At 43.0% G+C, this 16,475-nt stretch overlaps 1 protein-coding gene across 2 annotated transcripts in view; it reads left to right on the top strand.

The window, feature by feature from the left end:
- Window positions 1-16,475, top strand: part of RAPGEF4 (Rap guanine nucleotide exchange factor 4) — a 317,882-nt gene that overhangs the window by 47,148 nt on the left and 254,259 nt on the right. For both annotated transcript variants that reach the window (XM_060016578.1, XM_060016577.1), the window contains exons 2-3: window positions 8,839-8,981; window positions 11,627-11,715. In XM_060016578.1, coding sequence (XP_059872561.1) covers window positions 8,839-8,981; window positions 11,627-11,715 — 232 coding nt within the window. The remainder of the gene's footprint in view (window positions 1-8,838; window positions 8,982-11,626; window positions 11,716-16,475) is intronic.

The following is a 16,475-nucleotide window of genomic DNA, read 5'->3' as shown; positions in this document are numbered from 1 at the left end:
ATTGGGCTCAACTCCGAACACAGCATGGACAAGTGGCAATTTACAGCCAAGGAGCAAGGTGTCGGGGGTGGGAGGAAGTCAGTGGCTGGAAAATTACTGAGAGGAAACATCAAGGGTAAGGAGGATTCTGGCTAAATTGACCCGACGGGATTCTTGCTGAAGACAAGGGTGATCCTATATCGTCTGGGGGATAGCGGAGGATGAGAAACCCAATCAGATATGGAGGGTGGTCAGGTATCAGGAGTGGGGAGGTTCTGGTTAAACTGACTTTTTAGCAAGGTTCTTGCTAAAACTGCATTTTACAAAGAAGTACACAGATGGGTCTAGGAAAAGGTTCGGGAGTCTGACCACACTTTGGTCAACAAAGAATCTTTATCCGTGTGTATGTGTGTGTTTGTATATGTGTTTGTACATATGTGTGTATGCATCTGTGTGTATACATCTCTGTACATATGGATATGCATGTGTATATCTGTGTGTGTGTGTTAGGAGGTTGGTAGGTAAGAAACTCATAGGGAGAAAAGTCAATAGAACAGGTCTCTAGGGAGGGGAGCCCTACTGACACCACATTTTTTAGGAATAAATGACGCAACAGTGGTGGTACTATAGACGTAAAAAGAGAAACAAGAAAGAACTGATTTTAGGAAGAATTTACAATAGTGCCTTCATGAAGTCTTTGTAGAACTTGCATCCATCAGTGATATCTGTTCTTCTTCTGAATTCATATTTCCTTCTTTCCTATTTTAATTGCACTTCTTACTACATTTCACCTTGATAATTGCTGTATGTGTACAATTCTCCCTAACTCAGTTTGAACTTCCTCAGCGCAGGAACCATGCTCTTTGTATCACCCAAGTGCTTTCTTCTCTCATACAGACACGCAGATTGAATGAATGCATTTTCAACACCTTCTTTCTGAATTTTGTTGACGTTGTTGGGAAAACTTGTAATTAGTAAAGAGTCAACATTTCAGTATTCTAAGTGGTTAATAACCATATAATTAAAATAACATGATAAGTGGTAAACATCTTGAGTTTCAAAGACTTTTGATATATCCACGTCATCACTGGCATTATACACACATGATTTTAGCATACTAATACTTACCTAGCCTCTGTGTAAAATGTTTTTGATGAACATTTCAAAGCCTTTTAAAAAGTTAATAGTGTTATGAAAAGGACGAGATTATCAAGCACGTATTGTTTGAGATCTTACTGTTGTTATAATAGAGAGAGAAAAATATACATGCACACCTATCTATAAACCCTTCCAAAACTACAAGACAATTCTAATATATGTTTTTAAGCACTTTATTCGTTGCTTTCATCATTAAAAGGTCTTTGTGGCTAATGATCATGATGAAGCTGATGGTACTCATAATAAGAATAGCTTCTGTAGCCCTTTATAATTTATAAAGCTCCCATGTATTTTCTCGGACTTAACAGTTCATTAGGAGTGGGGGCTAGCTCTTTATAATCCTAAGTTACTGTTAAAGCACAAGGAGACAAAACGAACCGCAAAGTCATTTTAATGCAAATGTATTTATTTAGCATTACACCCAATGTTCTGAAATACATTTACTGATCTTCAGAAGACATCTGGAAATTTAGAAAAAATACAAGTGAAGTAGTGGAGGAAATTAAACATTATATACATTCCCACAAGATACACTGTATAGTGTACAAGATACACTATATGTAGTGTATATGGTGTACAAAATACACTATACAATGTACTGTTACAACCGTTATTTTCCATTTCTTGGGTGAGCCTTCTGTTCACGACTATGGGAAGGCAGCTGGGCAGAGAGCACTTTGCCTCCCTTCCCTCCTTTCCTTTCCCTCTTCATCTACTTCCTGCACGCCTCCCACAGGTCTGACTGCTGGGTGTTGGGATCCACTGTCCTGAAAGGTCCCCCAGAGATTCTGTGGGAGGTGAGGGGAGGAGGGGGGGGCTTACTCAGCAGATTGGTCAGGGTGGGGCCCACCTCACGGCAGAGGATTTGCATATTGATTATCATATAGTCAAACAACAGAAGTCATCTAAGAGGAGATGTTTTGCTGATTTTATGGTTATTGTACACTTTTCCCCACAGATGCCTGTGTGTTATTATTTCGTGCTCTGACTAATCCAGAAACTGGTTAATTAGTCCCTAGATAATCCTGAGCTGACTGAATTAAGATTTAAGAGCACATTAAATTTTCACATTGCATTATAACACGTGGGCAGCACCTGGAATCCAGAACCTTTGCTATCCCTCGTACACCTGACTTTGGTAGTTTCCATGTTTGCCTTCTTTGTAGTAAAACAAGGTGCAGCCCAGAACATCGTGGGTACCCATGTTACAGTACTTACCATACAGTATTCTAATTTTGGTTTTGTGGCTCCCTTCCCCACTGGATTGTGAGCTCCTGGTGGGTAGGGTTGGCGTGTTGCTCACCTCTGTTCTTCCAAGGAAAGGTAGCTAATGTAAGGTAGGAAAGCAATACAGTTTACCGAATGGATAAATAAAATGAATGTGTATTCATGAAAGGATGTGTTTGGCAGAGAGTCATTTATAATTCCATAGATTTTGATAATTCATATTGCAAAGTTAAGTCTTATTTATTTGAGTGCCATTAATTTGAAAGGTAGATGTGATAAAAAGTTATAAATAAGTTGTTAAAACCACGCCTTTCAAAATCATAAACACATTCTAATAAAATTATCTTTTTTGTAATGCTAATTTAAGGCATTATTTACCATTACAATTTATATAATACTTAAAAGGATTTTATTTTATCGACAATGGTTTTAGTTTGTGCCTTTTTAACTTAGATAGGTTAACCTCTGTCTGACCTTGCTGTCTGATTTAGACAGTTTTCAATGAAGGACAGTAACATTCATCCTGAAGAGCTAAAGAACCATGAGGAGAAAAAAAACAAAACAAAACAGGAAAACAGTGATGTAGTAGTTAATAAAAAATAAGATCCAAATAGTATTCACCAAATGAATGCATAGAAGAATGATGGTATCTCCAAGAAGACAGAAGCTGCATGCATGACACATGAAAGAGTAAAATAATGTGATAAGATTCCAAAAAGAAATGATATCAATTGGACTTCAGAGAAGGATGAGAACGTTGTTAGGAAAAGCTCTGTGAGGGAAGTGAACCCTAAGCTGGTCATAAGGAACTGAGTCAGGGTGAGAAAAGACTTTGTGTCTGTATTCGTTTTCTATTGCTGGGTAACAAATCACCACAACCTAGTGGCCCAGAGCATCACACCTTTATTACCTAATCAGTTCTGTGGGGCAGGAGCCTAGGCAGGCTTGTCTGCATTTTCTGCTGAAATCAAGGTGCTGACTGGGCTGTGTCCCTATCTGGACTTGGGGACCTCTTTTGAGCTCACTTGGTTGTTGGTAGAATTCAGTTCCTTGCAGTTGTAGGACTGAAGTCCCTGTTTTCTTGCTGGCTGTCAGCCAGGGGCCTCATATATTCCTTGCCACGTAGCCCTTTTGCTACATGGCAGCTTCCTCCTTCAAGGCCAGCAAAAGAATCTCCTACTTTGGGACTTCCTTGGTGGCGCAGTGGTTAAGAATCCACCTGCCAATGCAGGGGACATGGGTTCGATTCCCTGGTCTGGGAAGATCCCACATGCCATGGAGCAACTAAGCCCATGTGCCACAACTACTGAGCCTGCTCTCTAGAGCCCTCGAGCCACAACTACTGAGCCTGAGTGCCACAGCTACTGAAACCCGCGTGCCTAGAGCCTGTGCTCCGCAACAAGAGAAGCCACTGCGATGAGAAGACTGCACACCATAATGAAGAGTAGCCCCTATTCAATGTAACTAGAGAAAGCCTGCACTCAGCAGCGAAGACCCAATGCAACCAAAAATAAGTAATTTTTTTTTTAAATTGAAAAAAAAAGAAAGAATCTCCTACTTCTTCTACCCTCCTTTAAAGGACTTGCTTGATTAGGTCAGGCCCACTTGGGAAAAATCTTCCTTGTGATTAACTTAAAGTCAATTGGTTAGGGACCTTAATTATATCTGCAAAATCTCTTTACCTTTGCTTTATATTGTAACGTATCGTGGGAGTGCTATCTCTACACTTTTGCCATATTCTATTGACCAGAAGTAAATTCGAGCTTCTGCCTACACTTAAGGGGATTATATAAGGATGTGGGTCACTGGGGTCACCCTAGGATCCTGCCTACCACAGTGTCTTCTTTTGTAAATGATTCTTTCTACTGCTGTTTGAACATGTTTTAAATGTGAAGTTTTTAGAAAAAGTGATTTAAAACACGGGTCCTGGGTGTCAGAGGGTTGGCTAAGGAAAATAACTTCTCTGAACTTGGAACTTTTACTTAGGGGACCAGATGTACGCAGTTATTAAGGAAAGGCGTGTAGAGTGAGCTATAATTAGAGAAACCTGCATCATCATTTTGAAATACTGCAAGAGCTTCCTGACTGGTCTCTTAGCTTTTGGTCTTTACACTCTCCCACCTGCCTTTACTTGCAGTCAAGGTGATCTTTCCAAAATGTACATCCAGTCATGCCACCTTCCTGCTTCGAATACTTCTGCTGACTATTAGACAGAACCCAAGTTCTCCAGCTGCCTAGGCCAGGACTGCCATGCCGTTCAGCTTGCTAGCCCTGTACGTGTTTCACGTGCCCTTCACTCACACTCAAATGAGGCCGTGGCCGGAGGGGTTAAGGAGATGGATTTGAGAGACACTGAGTTGGTAGAATTAGCTGGACGTGGTGAGAGAGGACGAGCCTGCTCCGTGCATGGCAATAAGGAGTGCAGGTGCGGTGGCAGATGTCGGAGAGAAGGTGAGTCCAGTTTGAGGTCGCTGTGGAACGTCGCATCCAAGGACTTCTTGTGTGCTTGGCCCTCTACTGAGTACCATGGGATCTATGAAGGAAGTACCAGGCATGACCTCTGCAGAGAGGAGAATGTATGTGGCATTAGGAAATCATAGATTCCCAAGAGAAGTGGGGCAACGGAAGGATTATCACCTGTGGTAGGTTGCAGAGGTAGGTTGGTAAAGATGTCCGTTAATAGCTGAATGGAATTTTCCCCACTCCATGAATGACAGAGAAAACATTGCTTTTCATAGTTTCTGTGGCTTAAATGTTTAAACAATGGGGGAGACATTATTAGGACCTAATTTTGGGGTGCCCACAGAAAATCTCAGGAAGAGAGCTTTCATGCTCGTCCCGGTTATCTCACAGTAGCTCTGTCTTTCCAAGTGTCTTTTGTCACTGGGCCTCACACAATCTGGTTGTGAATCTTGAAGTTCTCTTGTGCTTGTTTTGGTCTGTATGGAAGTATGTAAGTGCTTCTCTTTTCTGCTGCTTTCAGTTTCTTCCGGAGAGCGTTGGACCAAACATGTTTTTAGGCCTCCCTGGTCTGCCTTCCTAATATGGAACGTGCTCTGGGGAGAATAAACAAGGTGGGATGCTGCTTTCCCTCCTGATGGAAGAGGGATTCTAATCTCTCTCTCTTTTTCTGTGTCACTAAGTCGAATCCACCATATCAATGTCCAGCCAATTTCCAGCTCATCTGGTCCTTGTGATTCCCCCCTCCGGTTGACTTAAATGTCGCCATTGCCTTGGGCATGCAGGCTAGCGCCCGCGCTTCTGTAGCGGAGCCCCGTGGGGTTCACACAGCTGCTTGCTGCGGCTGGGTGTTACCCCTGCTCGTGCCGACACTGCTTCCCATGAAGTGCGCTCCGCTGGCTAGAGCTGTCGAGCGTAGCCCTGCCAGCCACTGTGCCTTCACTGCTTGGGAAATGCTTTCCCACCGGACCCTCAAAGGCTCTCACTGAAAGTTGTCTGCACCCCTTTATTAACTGCTGAAATTCTAGCACCTGTTTCAGAGCCCCTTGACTTTTGAGAACATGGCTTCTGGCAGGGAGTTGATAAGGCCCTTCCAATGGGACAAGAGGTGGAAAGAGGCCCTGTGCCCAGTGTGCTGTACCTTCCCCGGTAAGCCTGCAAAGCTCTCAGCTTTTCCGGACACTTGGTCATCTCATAAACTGGCACTAATGCATCAGGATTCTCCTCCCTCTTCCCTGGGAAGCAGAGCTCAGGCCCTTTGAGTAGAGGTTAATTGGGAGGCCCGCCGAGGTTGTAAGCAGATTCTTCGAATCTAGTTATCTTGGGCCTGAAAGTGTGACGGGTGGGGGAAGAGCCTCTCAATTAAACTCATGAAAGCTGTGTCTTAGGTCGTCCCCTTCGTGACGGGTCACCTGCTCATGTCCTCCAAAAATGTGCATCTCTCATGGTGGGATCTGTCTTCCTCTGATAATGTCCCAAGTTCCTTGGACTCTGGCCCGTGTAGTCCTGACCTCTATGTTAGTCTAGGTGATGCTGTATTAACAACACTCCCCCTCCCCCAACCAAAATCTCGGGGCTTCACACAGTGGCGGTTTATTTGTCACTTCGACAAAGTCTCCATCTTGCGGCGGTAGCATCGGCAGCACCTGCCTTCTCATCAGTTTCCTAGGGCTACTGAAACAAGAGACCACCAACTGGGTGGGATAAAACAACAGAAATGTGTTCTCTTACGATTCCGGAGGCCAGAAGTCCAAAACCAAGGTGTCGTCAGGGCCAAGTCCCCCTGAAGGCTCTCGGGAATCTCCTTCCTCGTCTCCTTCCGGCTTCTCGTGGCTGCCATCCATCCTTGGTGTTTCTTGGCTTAGAGATGCGTCCCTCCTGCCTCTGCCTCCGCCTTCACCTGGCCATCTTCCCTGTGTCTGTTTCCAAATGTCCCTCTTTTTGTAAGGACACCCGTCCTTGGCTTATGGCCCACTCTAATCCAGTGTGAGTTCATCCTAATTTGATTGCATCTGCAAAGACCCTCTTTCCAAATAAAGTCACGCTCATGGGTACCGGGTATTAGGGCTTTAGCATATTTTGGGGGAGGGACACAGTAACCCATCACACACTGCAGAGTTGTGGCTGAGGCTGGCCCTTAACAGTTTCACCTCAGAAGTGATGTGTGCTCGATTTGTTCACAGTCCACTGGCCAGAACATGGCTCCAACATAACTGCAAAGGAAGCCGGTAAATGTCAGGGAACACGTGGGAATTTGGTGAGCATTACCTGTCTCAGTCACATCCTGGCCCCCCTCGTTTCCTCTGATCCCAGAATGTTCTGGGGGCACTTAGGAGGTGACTATTTTCTGTAGAACGGGACATATCTATCAAAGAACAAATAGACCTGGAAAACGGCTCCAAGAAAAGAAAGAAAATAGTTTATATAATCTGTAAAACTATCCCATTTTTGTTTACTTCTCCAGTTCGTCTTAATCCAGAAAGTACAAAACGGTGGTCAACAAGTTGGATCTAGTCCATAGATGTTTTGTGTGTGGCCCACACAATGTTTAAGAAATGTGAACAAACGTCTAGATCTCTTTCCCTGAATGGCTGAAATACATGACGTCTGGCCCCATGTTTCCACAGAAAGCCAGTGATAAGGAAAATAGCCAATAAGGCCTGCTCCCTGTTGACAGCCCCACCTCTGCAGTTTGCAATTTGTCTTTGCTTTTACCACTGGTTTTGTATAGTAGATATTTTTTTCCTTATATTTGGCTCTTTGTATAATCATTTACTCTACCTAATAGGCCCCGGCAGGCATTTGTGTTTGGGACCTCAATTTTGAGTAAGTATAGCCATCTGTAAAGGAAAACTCGTCCTTCCGTGTTTCCCTTACCCTCATGCTACTACCATACTCCCTACACTTCTGATAACCAGGTGTGTGGGTTTTCCACACATTATGCAATTCTGTGACAACAGCTGGCTGTCCTACAATTCAACTCAATTCTGACACTGTCTACCTGGAGATAACATCAGATCCCACAGGTTAAGGGCTCGGTCCCACAAAACTGCTCCCCGCCCACACACACGTGCAACTTCAGATGTCAGCTGCAAGTCCAAGTTGTTATCTGTGCTTCTGACTGACTGGCTATAAATTGGAGGTTTTCACAAACCCCTCTTGGAGTTCGATGAATTTGCTAGAGAGCAGTTCACGGAACTCAGCGAAACAATTACTTGCTAGATTTACTATGAAAGGGTGTAGCTTGGGAACAGCCAGATGGAAGAGGTGTACAGGCGAAGTATGGGAAGGGGCATGGAGCTTCCACGCCCTCTCCCAGTGCCACTCTCCCCACATTTCCAGGTGTTCACCAACCCAGAAGCTCTCTGAACCCCGTTGTCCAGGGATTTTTATGGAGTCTTCAGTACTTAGGCATGCTTGATGAAATTGATTGGCCACTGGTGACTGAACTCAATTTCCAGCCCCTTCACCCCCACGTCAAGGGGTGCGGCTGAAAGTTCCAACCCTCTAATCACATGAGTGGTTCTCCAGGCAGCCAGTCTCCATCCTTAGGTTACCTAGGAGTTTTCCAAAAGTCCCCTCATTAACATAAACTTGGTTGTGGTGGAAAGGGGGCTTGACACCCATTTCACTTTTATGGCTCTTAAGCATTTCAGGAACTGAGGACAAGAGGCCAAATAGTATAACTGAAGAGGCCCCATGTGGCTCTCATATAAGAAATTACAAGAGTTTTAGGAGCTCTGTGCAAGGAACAGTGAACAATTTCTTATTTCTTACTATTTTATATTTTTTTCTTGTAAATCACAATATCACACCATCTGCAGTATTTGAGATTTAAGGTGAACAGTTGACGAAGGCCTGGAAATATTTATAATGGTTATAGGGGGATAAATATTTGCAGTAAAATATTTGCAATTGGTATATTTGCAAAATTTTAAATATAGTTAGAATAATGCATGTTGACTCGAGTAAGTTCTTTCTGATCTAGCCTTGTGCCTTTTCTCCCCTTTATAGGCCATTAGAACGATCCAGTGAAGATGTGGATATAATCTTCACACGGCTGAAAGAAGTTAAAGCTTTCGAGAAATTTCACCCAAATCTCCTTCATCAGATTTGCTTATGTGGTTATTATGAGAATCTGGAAAAAGGAATAACATGTAAGAAATGCAACTCCAGTGGTGTGTTTTCATGTATAAGTTTGTGCTCATCTGTGGTTACCCTGTGCGGATGGATAGCAAATGGGGTATCTATGTGCCAAATATGTGAGCTTCAGTCAAAGATATGAGGTTGACATTTCCCTCTCCTTTATTTATTCAGTTCCATGTAGGCATTTCCTTAACTCCTTCATCCACAGCATGTGAATGGTTCTTCCGGGGCAGCCTACTTTCCAGATGGAGCTGGAAGGATGTGCTGATTTATACATTCAGCAGTATCCTTAGAAATTCTAAAATATAATTATTTTCTGTAACCCAAGAAATATGGGAGCCAGCAGGATATTAAACAAGACAAAAGGTCTCTTAACTAATGATAATAGTAATTTAAAAACTTAAAGCATAGCTGATTTTACAATAGCAATGTTTCAGATTAACCTCAGTGATAACGTCTATTCCAGATGTGACCAAAGGGGTAGGGAGAGTAAAATGATAGGGTAACAGCTGCATTAAAAAAAAAAACCAAGTATTTTCTTATTAAGAAAGTAGTGCTATTCTATTTGTTGGGATGCTTTATACTGCAGTAACAGAAAACTCCCATCCAGCTGGCTTGAGTAATAACTCATACAAAGGGGGACAATCAGTTACTCATGTATAAGCAGTCCTGAGGAAGGATGGCTTCAGGGTTGGTTGATTAAGTGGCTCAATGACATTATTAAGGTCCCAGGTTCCTCCCATCTTTTTTGTTGGTTTATTTGTTTTTGCTCTGCATCCTCAGGTGTTGGCACTTGTACTCAGATTTGTCCCAAATGGTTCTGATACAACTAACTACAGCAGTTGGAGGCATTGTGTGCTGATACACAACATTCCTGCTGAAGGACTATTTCTTGTCTCTTTTTCAGAATCCCCCAGCAGACTTCCTGTATTGTTTCATTGGCCAGAATTGCATCATGTGCCCATCTTTAAACCAATCACTGGCAGAGATCATGGAATCACCAGGGCTGATTTAGACCAATCATGGTTACCCCAGTGGAGCTAGGGAAGAAATACGTTCTTAGAATTTGACCCATTAGAGTAGGGTGGGAACTTGTATCATATCCATGTTCAGTTAAATAGGAGGAAGGGAGGGCGTGATTCTGAGTGGGAACCTATCGGGATCTGTCACAACATCACTGTAGAAAATTTAGAATACAAAATAAAAATCACCTACAATCCCCAAATCCAGAGATTGATATTCACATTTTGTGTGTGTTCTTCAAGATGTTTTCCCATATGCACACATGCAAAAACAGTCATACTTCTATTAAAAAAAATCATCCACACATACGGTTTTCAAACCAATATTTTTATTCTTACTGATAGCGGGAACTTCCTTCTTTTAGAGCTGAGACTCTGTTTTCTATTTCTTAAGGCCATTTTCAATGAATCTTCTGTGATGTGTAATATGAATTTGATTGGCAGATGATAACGTCTTTGGGGGCCAAGAAGTTCATGAAAGGCAAAGCCCTAACTCTAAAATAAGTCCCTTACAAAGGCTAGAGTTACTCGAGAGGCCAGCTATAAACTCAGCCATCCCCCATCTTAAGCTTATCATTGCACTTGGTAGGATGCTATTGTTGTTCTTGCCTTTCCACAGCATGTCTCAGTCAGAGAGCTCAGAACAGCTTGTCGTCATTAATTATGGCTCCCAGAAGCTTCCTCTTACGCACTGAGCACTAGCCTTGTCAGAACGTAACTGTCCCACTGAGTTGTCATGTGATTTTTCATTGAGCCACTTGACTTCTGACTCTGTGAGAAGAATTTTAAAATATCAGATCATTCCATCTAGTTATTTAGCTAGGATATTTAAAAGGATAGTTGGGTCTGTATGAGATTTTTGAACCAGTGTTTCAGAATGACTTTCCAAACTACTGGTCTTAACATGGATATGAGAACTAAGGTTCTCTTTAAATAACTAAATGTTTTCTCTCTGAGATTACAAAAGTAAAGCAAAATTAAGTTCAGAAATTTCTCATGAGAATCATTTCTAGAGAGTAGTTAACTCGTCATGCCTAAAAGCAGTGAATTTATAAAATAAACAAGAAAATGGACAATGAAAATACAGTAGTTAAAAATTTTAAAACAGATTTTATTTTTCTTAATCAGCCATTGTTTAGCTTAAAAGGAGACATTCTATTCTAGAAAGCATGTTGCTTTTAATATAAATAGATTTGGGAAATTGGGGTGGTGAGCTAGTTTTGTTGAGTCCCATAGTCTTATTAACACGCACCCCATCTAGAGTAATAATTTTCCAAGAATCACAATACAGTGAAGTATATTTAAGATAAATTACAGAGAATACCAGTCAATTCTTCTTACATTCAAAGGATCTTATAGCATTTAGGGTTATCATCCCTTATTGCTGCTCTGTAAATATGAAAGAGTTCTGTTTAATAGAGTTCTACTTCATGGAACGTTGAATAAATAGGATATAGCTTTGTTGATAGAAGAGGGAAAGAAAATTTTGGCATGTTCTGATGGGTACAGATAGAGAAAGGTTGGTAAGCTCATCTAGGTCCAAGTTAGGCTCACAATAACCAGTGAGAAACTATCAGGTTACGTGGTAAAACCAACTTACATTTGGTCTACTTACATGGCTGTTTCTTTTCCAGTATTTCGCCAGGGTGATATTGGAACCAACTGGTATGCTGTCCTGGCAGGGTCTTTGGATGTTAAAGTTTCTGAGACTAGCAGTCACCAGGTAAGATACCTTATTCTTTTTTTTTTGTCTTAAAGTAAGAGTTATTACTTTTAAATGATACATTATCCCTCTGTCTTGGATGCCATCAAAATTACATTTTCCAAGCCACTTCCTCTTTCCCACAGTAAGGAGTTCAGCAAGTATGTGTTGAGTTCCTTTATTAAGTTACTCAAGAAACATATATAGTGAATGTCTTCCATGATTTGAGTGTGGCGCCGGGTGTGGGAACATGAAATGCAGGAGCACATGGGCTGTTCTCCAGGAGCTTGCTCTCTATTTGGAAAATGCAACAAGTCCATTGCAGTGAGAAACTTCAGTTACATAAGGTGAAATGTGGGCAAAGGGGAAGGAGAAGCAAGTCTTCCAAGGTTTGTCCTTAGATCCTCCTCCGTCTGGCTTCCTGACTTTTCTCCGTCCTAGAAGTGATCCCCTTGTCGGCCTTTTAAGAGCTCCAGCAATGCAGGGGAAACGTGGTCGGTGCAGTCCCCCAAATATCCCTCACTTTTTCTCTACCTCAACTTGTCAAATGTGGGAGGGCCAGTAATACTTTTTTTCCTAAAGTGCAGCACAGGCTTCCTTTATCCTAATCAGTCACCTCTGAGGAGCTTGGCATCCTAGTAGATAAAACTCATTCTTCTTGCCCTCCATCCCATAATATTTGTGAATTTAAAATTGGACCCTGGGCTTCCCTGGTGGCGCAGTGGTTGAGAGTCCGCCTGCCGATGCAGGGGACACGGGTTCGTGCCCCGGTCCGGGAAGATCCCACATGCCACGGAGCGGCTGGGCCCGTGAGCCATGGCCGCTGAGCCTGCGCGTCCGGAGCCTGTGCTCCGCAACGGGAGAGGCCACAACAGTGAGAGGCCCGCGTACCGCAAAAAAAAAAAAAGAAAATTGTACCCAGAGTCTCCTTTCATATCTGCAGTGACTTTTGCTCCGTCATTATTCCATGTGGCCTAAATGTGCGGAACCTTCCTACTTAGAGCCAAGACCCTCTCATCTCAAAAGGACACCCCTCTAGAGGCTACCGTCAAGCTTCAGTATGAGAATGTTCCAAGTTTATATTCACATATTCAGGATTCAGATAAAAACTGAAGGAAGAGAATTGGCTAACTACAGAATCAGAAAGAAATATCAAGAAACATCAAAAATCAGTTAAAGGGACAAATAACCTCCAGCCAAGTACCATGTTTAAGACAGTGCTTCTGAGCGTTCTCCAGATGTGGCACACTTCGAATGTGAGAAACATCATGACGTCCTCAACTTGAGGTTTAAATTTTGTAGGAACCTGTGTGTGTGTTGGAGTTGCGGGCAGTTACCATCTAACAAGCGGATGGTTGGTAAGTGGACATTTGAAGTTTGGAGTATAGATGCCTGTGTTCCACCCATTGTCATGGAGGCTTAGGACCTCAGGCCAGTGCCCAAGTTCTACTTAACCAATAGTGTACCTTTTCTATGCACCAGTGCATCAAAAGTTCCATGAGAAACTGCCCGGAATCTGTGCCCGCTAGCCTCAGTGGTACTGTCCCTCTCCCCTCTCTCACAGGGCCAGTTTCCTCTTGGATTTCAGAGCGGCCCAACGGGAGAGGTGGATTTTGATTCTTGTAAGCTGCCTCCGTTTCCCAGCGGGACCGAGGACAGCTAGCAATTCTTGGGTATTTGTTATGTGCTAGGCAGTGTTCTCAGCACTTAATAGGTGTTTACTCCTTTAATCCTCACAATAACCCTATGAGGTAGGTCACGTTACTGCTTCATTTTACAGATGAGGAAACTGAGGCCTCAAGGGATTAACTCACTTGCTCCAAGTAACATATCTAGAAATTAGGGGAACCAAGATTAAAACCCAAGGACTTAGGCACCTGAACATACGCTCTTAGCCAACACTCTGTACTATTTGACTCCGAAGAAACATGATGAAGCGTGCGATTCCCCTCTCTCGGCTACTTCTCATCCTTTCAGGTCACCCCATGTCCTGCATCTCTGCACACCTTTTCCCCACAGACTGCTGTCCTGGTGGGTCCCCTCCGGCTCTCGTGGCTCACAGCTGCCCCTGATGCTTCCCTTCACCCGGTCGCACCTCCGTGGATGTGCAGAGGGGACAGGACCTAGAAGAGGATGATTTTCCTTCCTCCTCTGCATGGTCCTGAATGAGTAATGATGGTGTGGGTGGAAAGTTGAAAAGAGAAAGGTGAGGAAAGAGAGGAAAGGGAAGGAAGATGCAAATTAAGGAGGAGAAAGGTGAGAAGGCAAGAAATATAAGCAAGAGAGATGAGGAAAGAATTTTAAAAAGCAGAGCAGATGTTCCTAAGGGATGATAAATAGCATCAGCAGTGACGTGCTGACACCTCAGATGTTAAAAGCTGGCGTGAGATTTTGATGGTGTTAGAATAGTATTTGGCCAGGGGCTGCTGGAGTGTTACCCTGGACCAATTATCTCTCACCATGCGGTGCCAGCCAAGAATAGCTGAGCAACACTTTGTTATTAGCTGTGGGTTTTTAAAAAATTTTAGTACATTTTTAACTTTAGATTTTAGCTGTGTTTTTTTTTTTTTTGCGGTGCGCGGGCCTCTCACTGTTGTGGCCTCTCCCGTTGCGGAGCACAGGCTCCGGACGCGCAGGCTCAGCGGCCATGGCTCACGGACCCAGCCGCTCCGCGGCATGTGGAATCATCCCGGACCGGGGCACGAACCCGTGTCCCCTGCATCGGCAGGCGGACTCTCAACCACCACGCCACCAGGGAAGCCCCCAGATTTTAGCTGTGGTTTTGACCTCAGCCCCAATGCAGAGAAGTTTCCTGAGCTGGGCTTGCTCTTCTCTTACTTTGTTAGGAATTAGTTTTATACCAAAGCTGGCTTATTGCCTCCTCTGTGTACTTCACAGAGTCCAGCCATAATGTCCAACCAGAGTTTTCTGAATTGATTTGGAGAGTCACTAAGAAACAAGGAAAACACATTGACCTCTACATCCTCCAGCCCTCCCAAGAGTAGCCTGAGACAGACAGTGATCCTAGCCTTCTAGCCAGCTCTGATGGGCAAGACAGGGTTCCAGCCACACGGAGGGAAGAAGCTGAGGAGGATGAGTGAGATGGCTGAATCTTCTCTCATGGCAAGTTGCTCAAAGGGGAGAAACAAAAAAAAACCCATTTCTAGCTGCTCTAGCCTTGTAATGGACTCTGGTCTCTGCCCACTAGTGATGTGGCCACATCAGGTCTATGGGTTAGCCAATCATAGTAGCTCCTATGTAAGTGAGGGTTTGCCAACAGGGTGCCAACAGGATGCCAAGCAATGCCAACAGGAGATAGATAGATAGATAGATAGAAAGATAGATAGGTAGGAAGATAGTAGATGGATAGATGGATGGATAGATAGATAAATAGATAGATAGAGACAGATATTTCTTTTAAGGAATTGGTTTATGTCATTGTGGGGACTGCCAAGTTTGAAATATTCAGGGCAACTGGCAGGCTGGAGTTTCAGGTGAAAGTTGATGCTGCAGACTTGAGTCTAAAAGCTGGAAACTCAGGCAGAATTTCTATGTTGCATTGTGGAAGCAGAATTTCTTCTTTGGGAAACCTCAAGGGAGACCTATGTGCTCTCAAGGCCTTCAACTGATTAGATGAGGCCCACCCCCATTATGGCAGGTAATCTGCTTTACTTAAAGTCTACTGATGGCAAATGTTAATCACATCTAAAAAAATACTTTTATAGCAAAATATAGACTGTTTGACTGAACAACTGATTACCGTAGTTTAGCCAAGTTGACACACAAAATTAACCATCCTATACCCCTATCATGGGGAGCAAAATGAGATTGGGCAATGGGCCATGGGAGGAGAAGCAAGAAAAGACCTGGAATTCCTAGAGACCAGCAACAGCGTTGCTAAGTGCCTTCACGTGTCACACTGTGTGAGGGGTTCCGTGGATATTAACTGTCTTTATCTTTAGTTATTCATGTCCTATTTTACAGGGGCTTGAAAACGAGGCTCAGAGACCTTAGGTATAACTTTCCTGGGGCCACACATACGTACGTGGCTAAATTAAGAATTGAATTCACTCGACATTTCAAAATGAAGCTTACCGGGTTTTACAATAATTCTGTGTTTGGTAAAGGAAGATAAATTTCTGTGGCTTATAGAAACATTTTGGATACCTCCTAGATGCTTAACAAATACCTGTTGGAATGTGAGCAACCCTCTAATTTTGTTTACTTCCTGATTTCAAGGTTTTTTTCCAATTTCTTTCACTTAGTAAGTCGCCGTGCATCGTATGAAACCTCACGCAGCAGTATTAATGTTTTTGTAGGAAAAAGAACCCACTGCAAGTCGTCACAGTTTTCTGGCTAATGACTACGTTGACCGTTGTCTGCCCAGAGGAGTTGTTAATGTCCGCCACTAAGTAGATAGAGCAGAGTCCTTACTGATCTCTGAATGACAGTTTTATGAGGCCACATTTTTTAAAATTTGTATTAAATCTGTGGGTTTGTTTTCCCCCTGTGTATGTAAAGAAAGTTTGGTTACATTGTGGAATCTTTGCTGGGACTAACTTTATCTGCCTATTTTTGGTCTCTGCGGACCAAAAATGTCAGTGCTGGAAAATTCCTGGACAGTGGCTTTAGAGGTACATGGCTATAAAAGAGAAGTATTTCCTTCTTTTTACTGCTTGACTTAGCAAAATAAACTCATTTTAGTTTTATAAAATGCAGGCAAGAAAAAAAAAAAAGAATTGAATTCACATCTGACACACTCCAAATTTCATGTTCTTCCT

Source organism: Delphinus delphis, chromosome 7, assembly GCF_949987515.2.
Source record: "Delphinus delphis chromosome 7, mDelDel1.2, whole genome shotgun sequence".
Lineage (NCBI taxonomy): Eukaryota > Metazoa > Chordata > Mammalia > Artiodactyla > Delphinidae > Delphinus > Delphinus delphis.
Note: the sequence above shows the minus strand (reverse complement) of the source record. Positions and strands in the feature narration are given on the sequence as shown.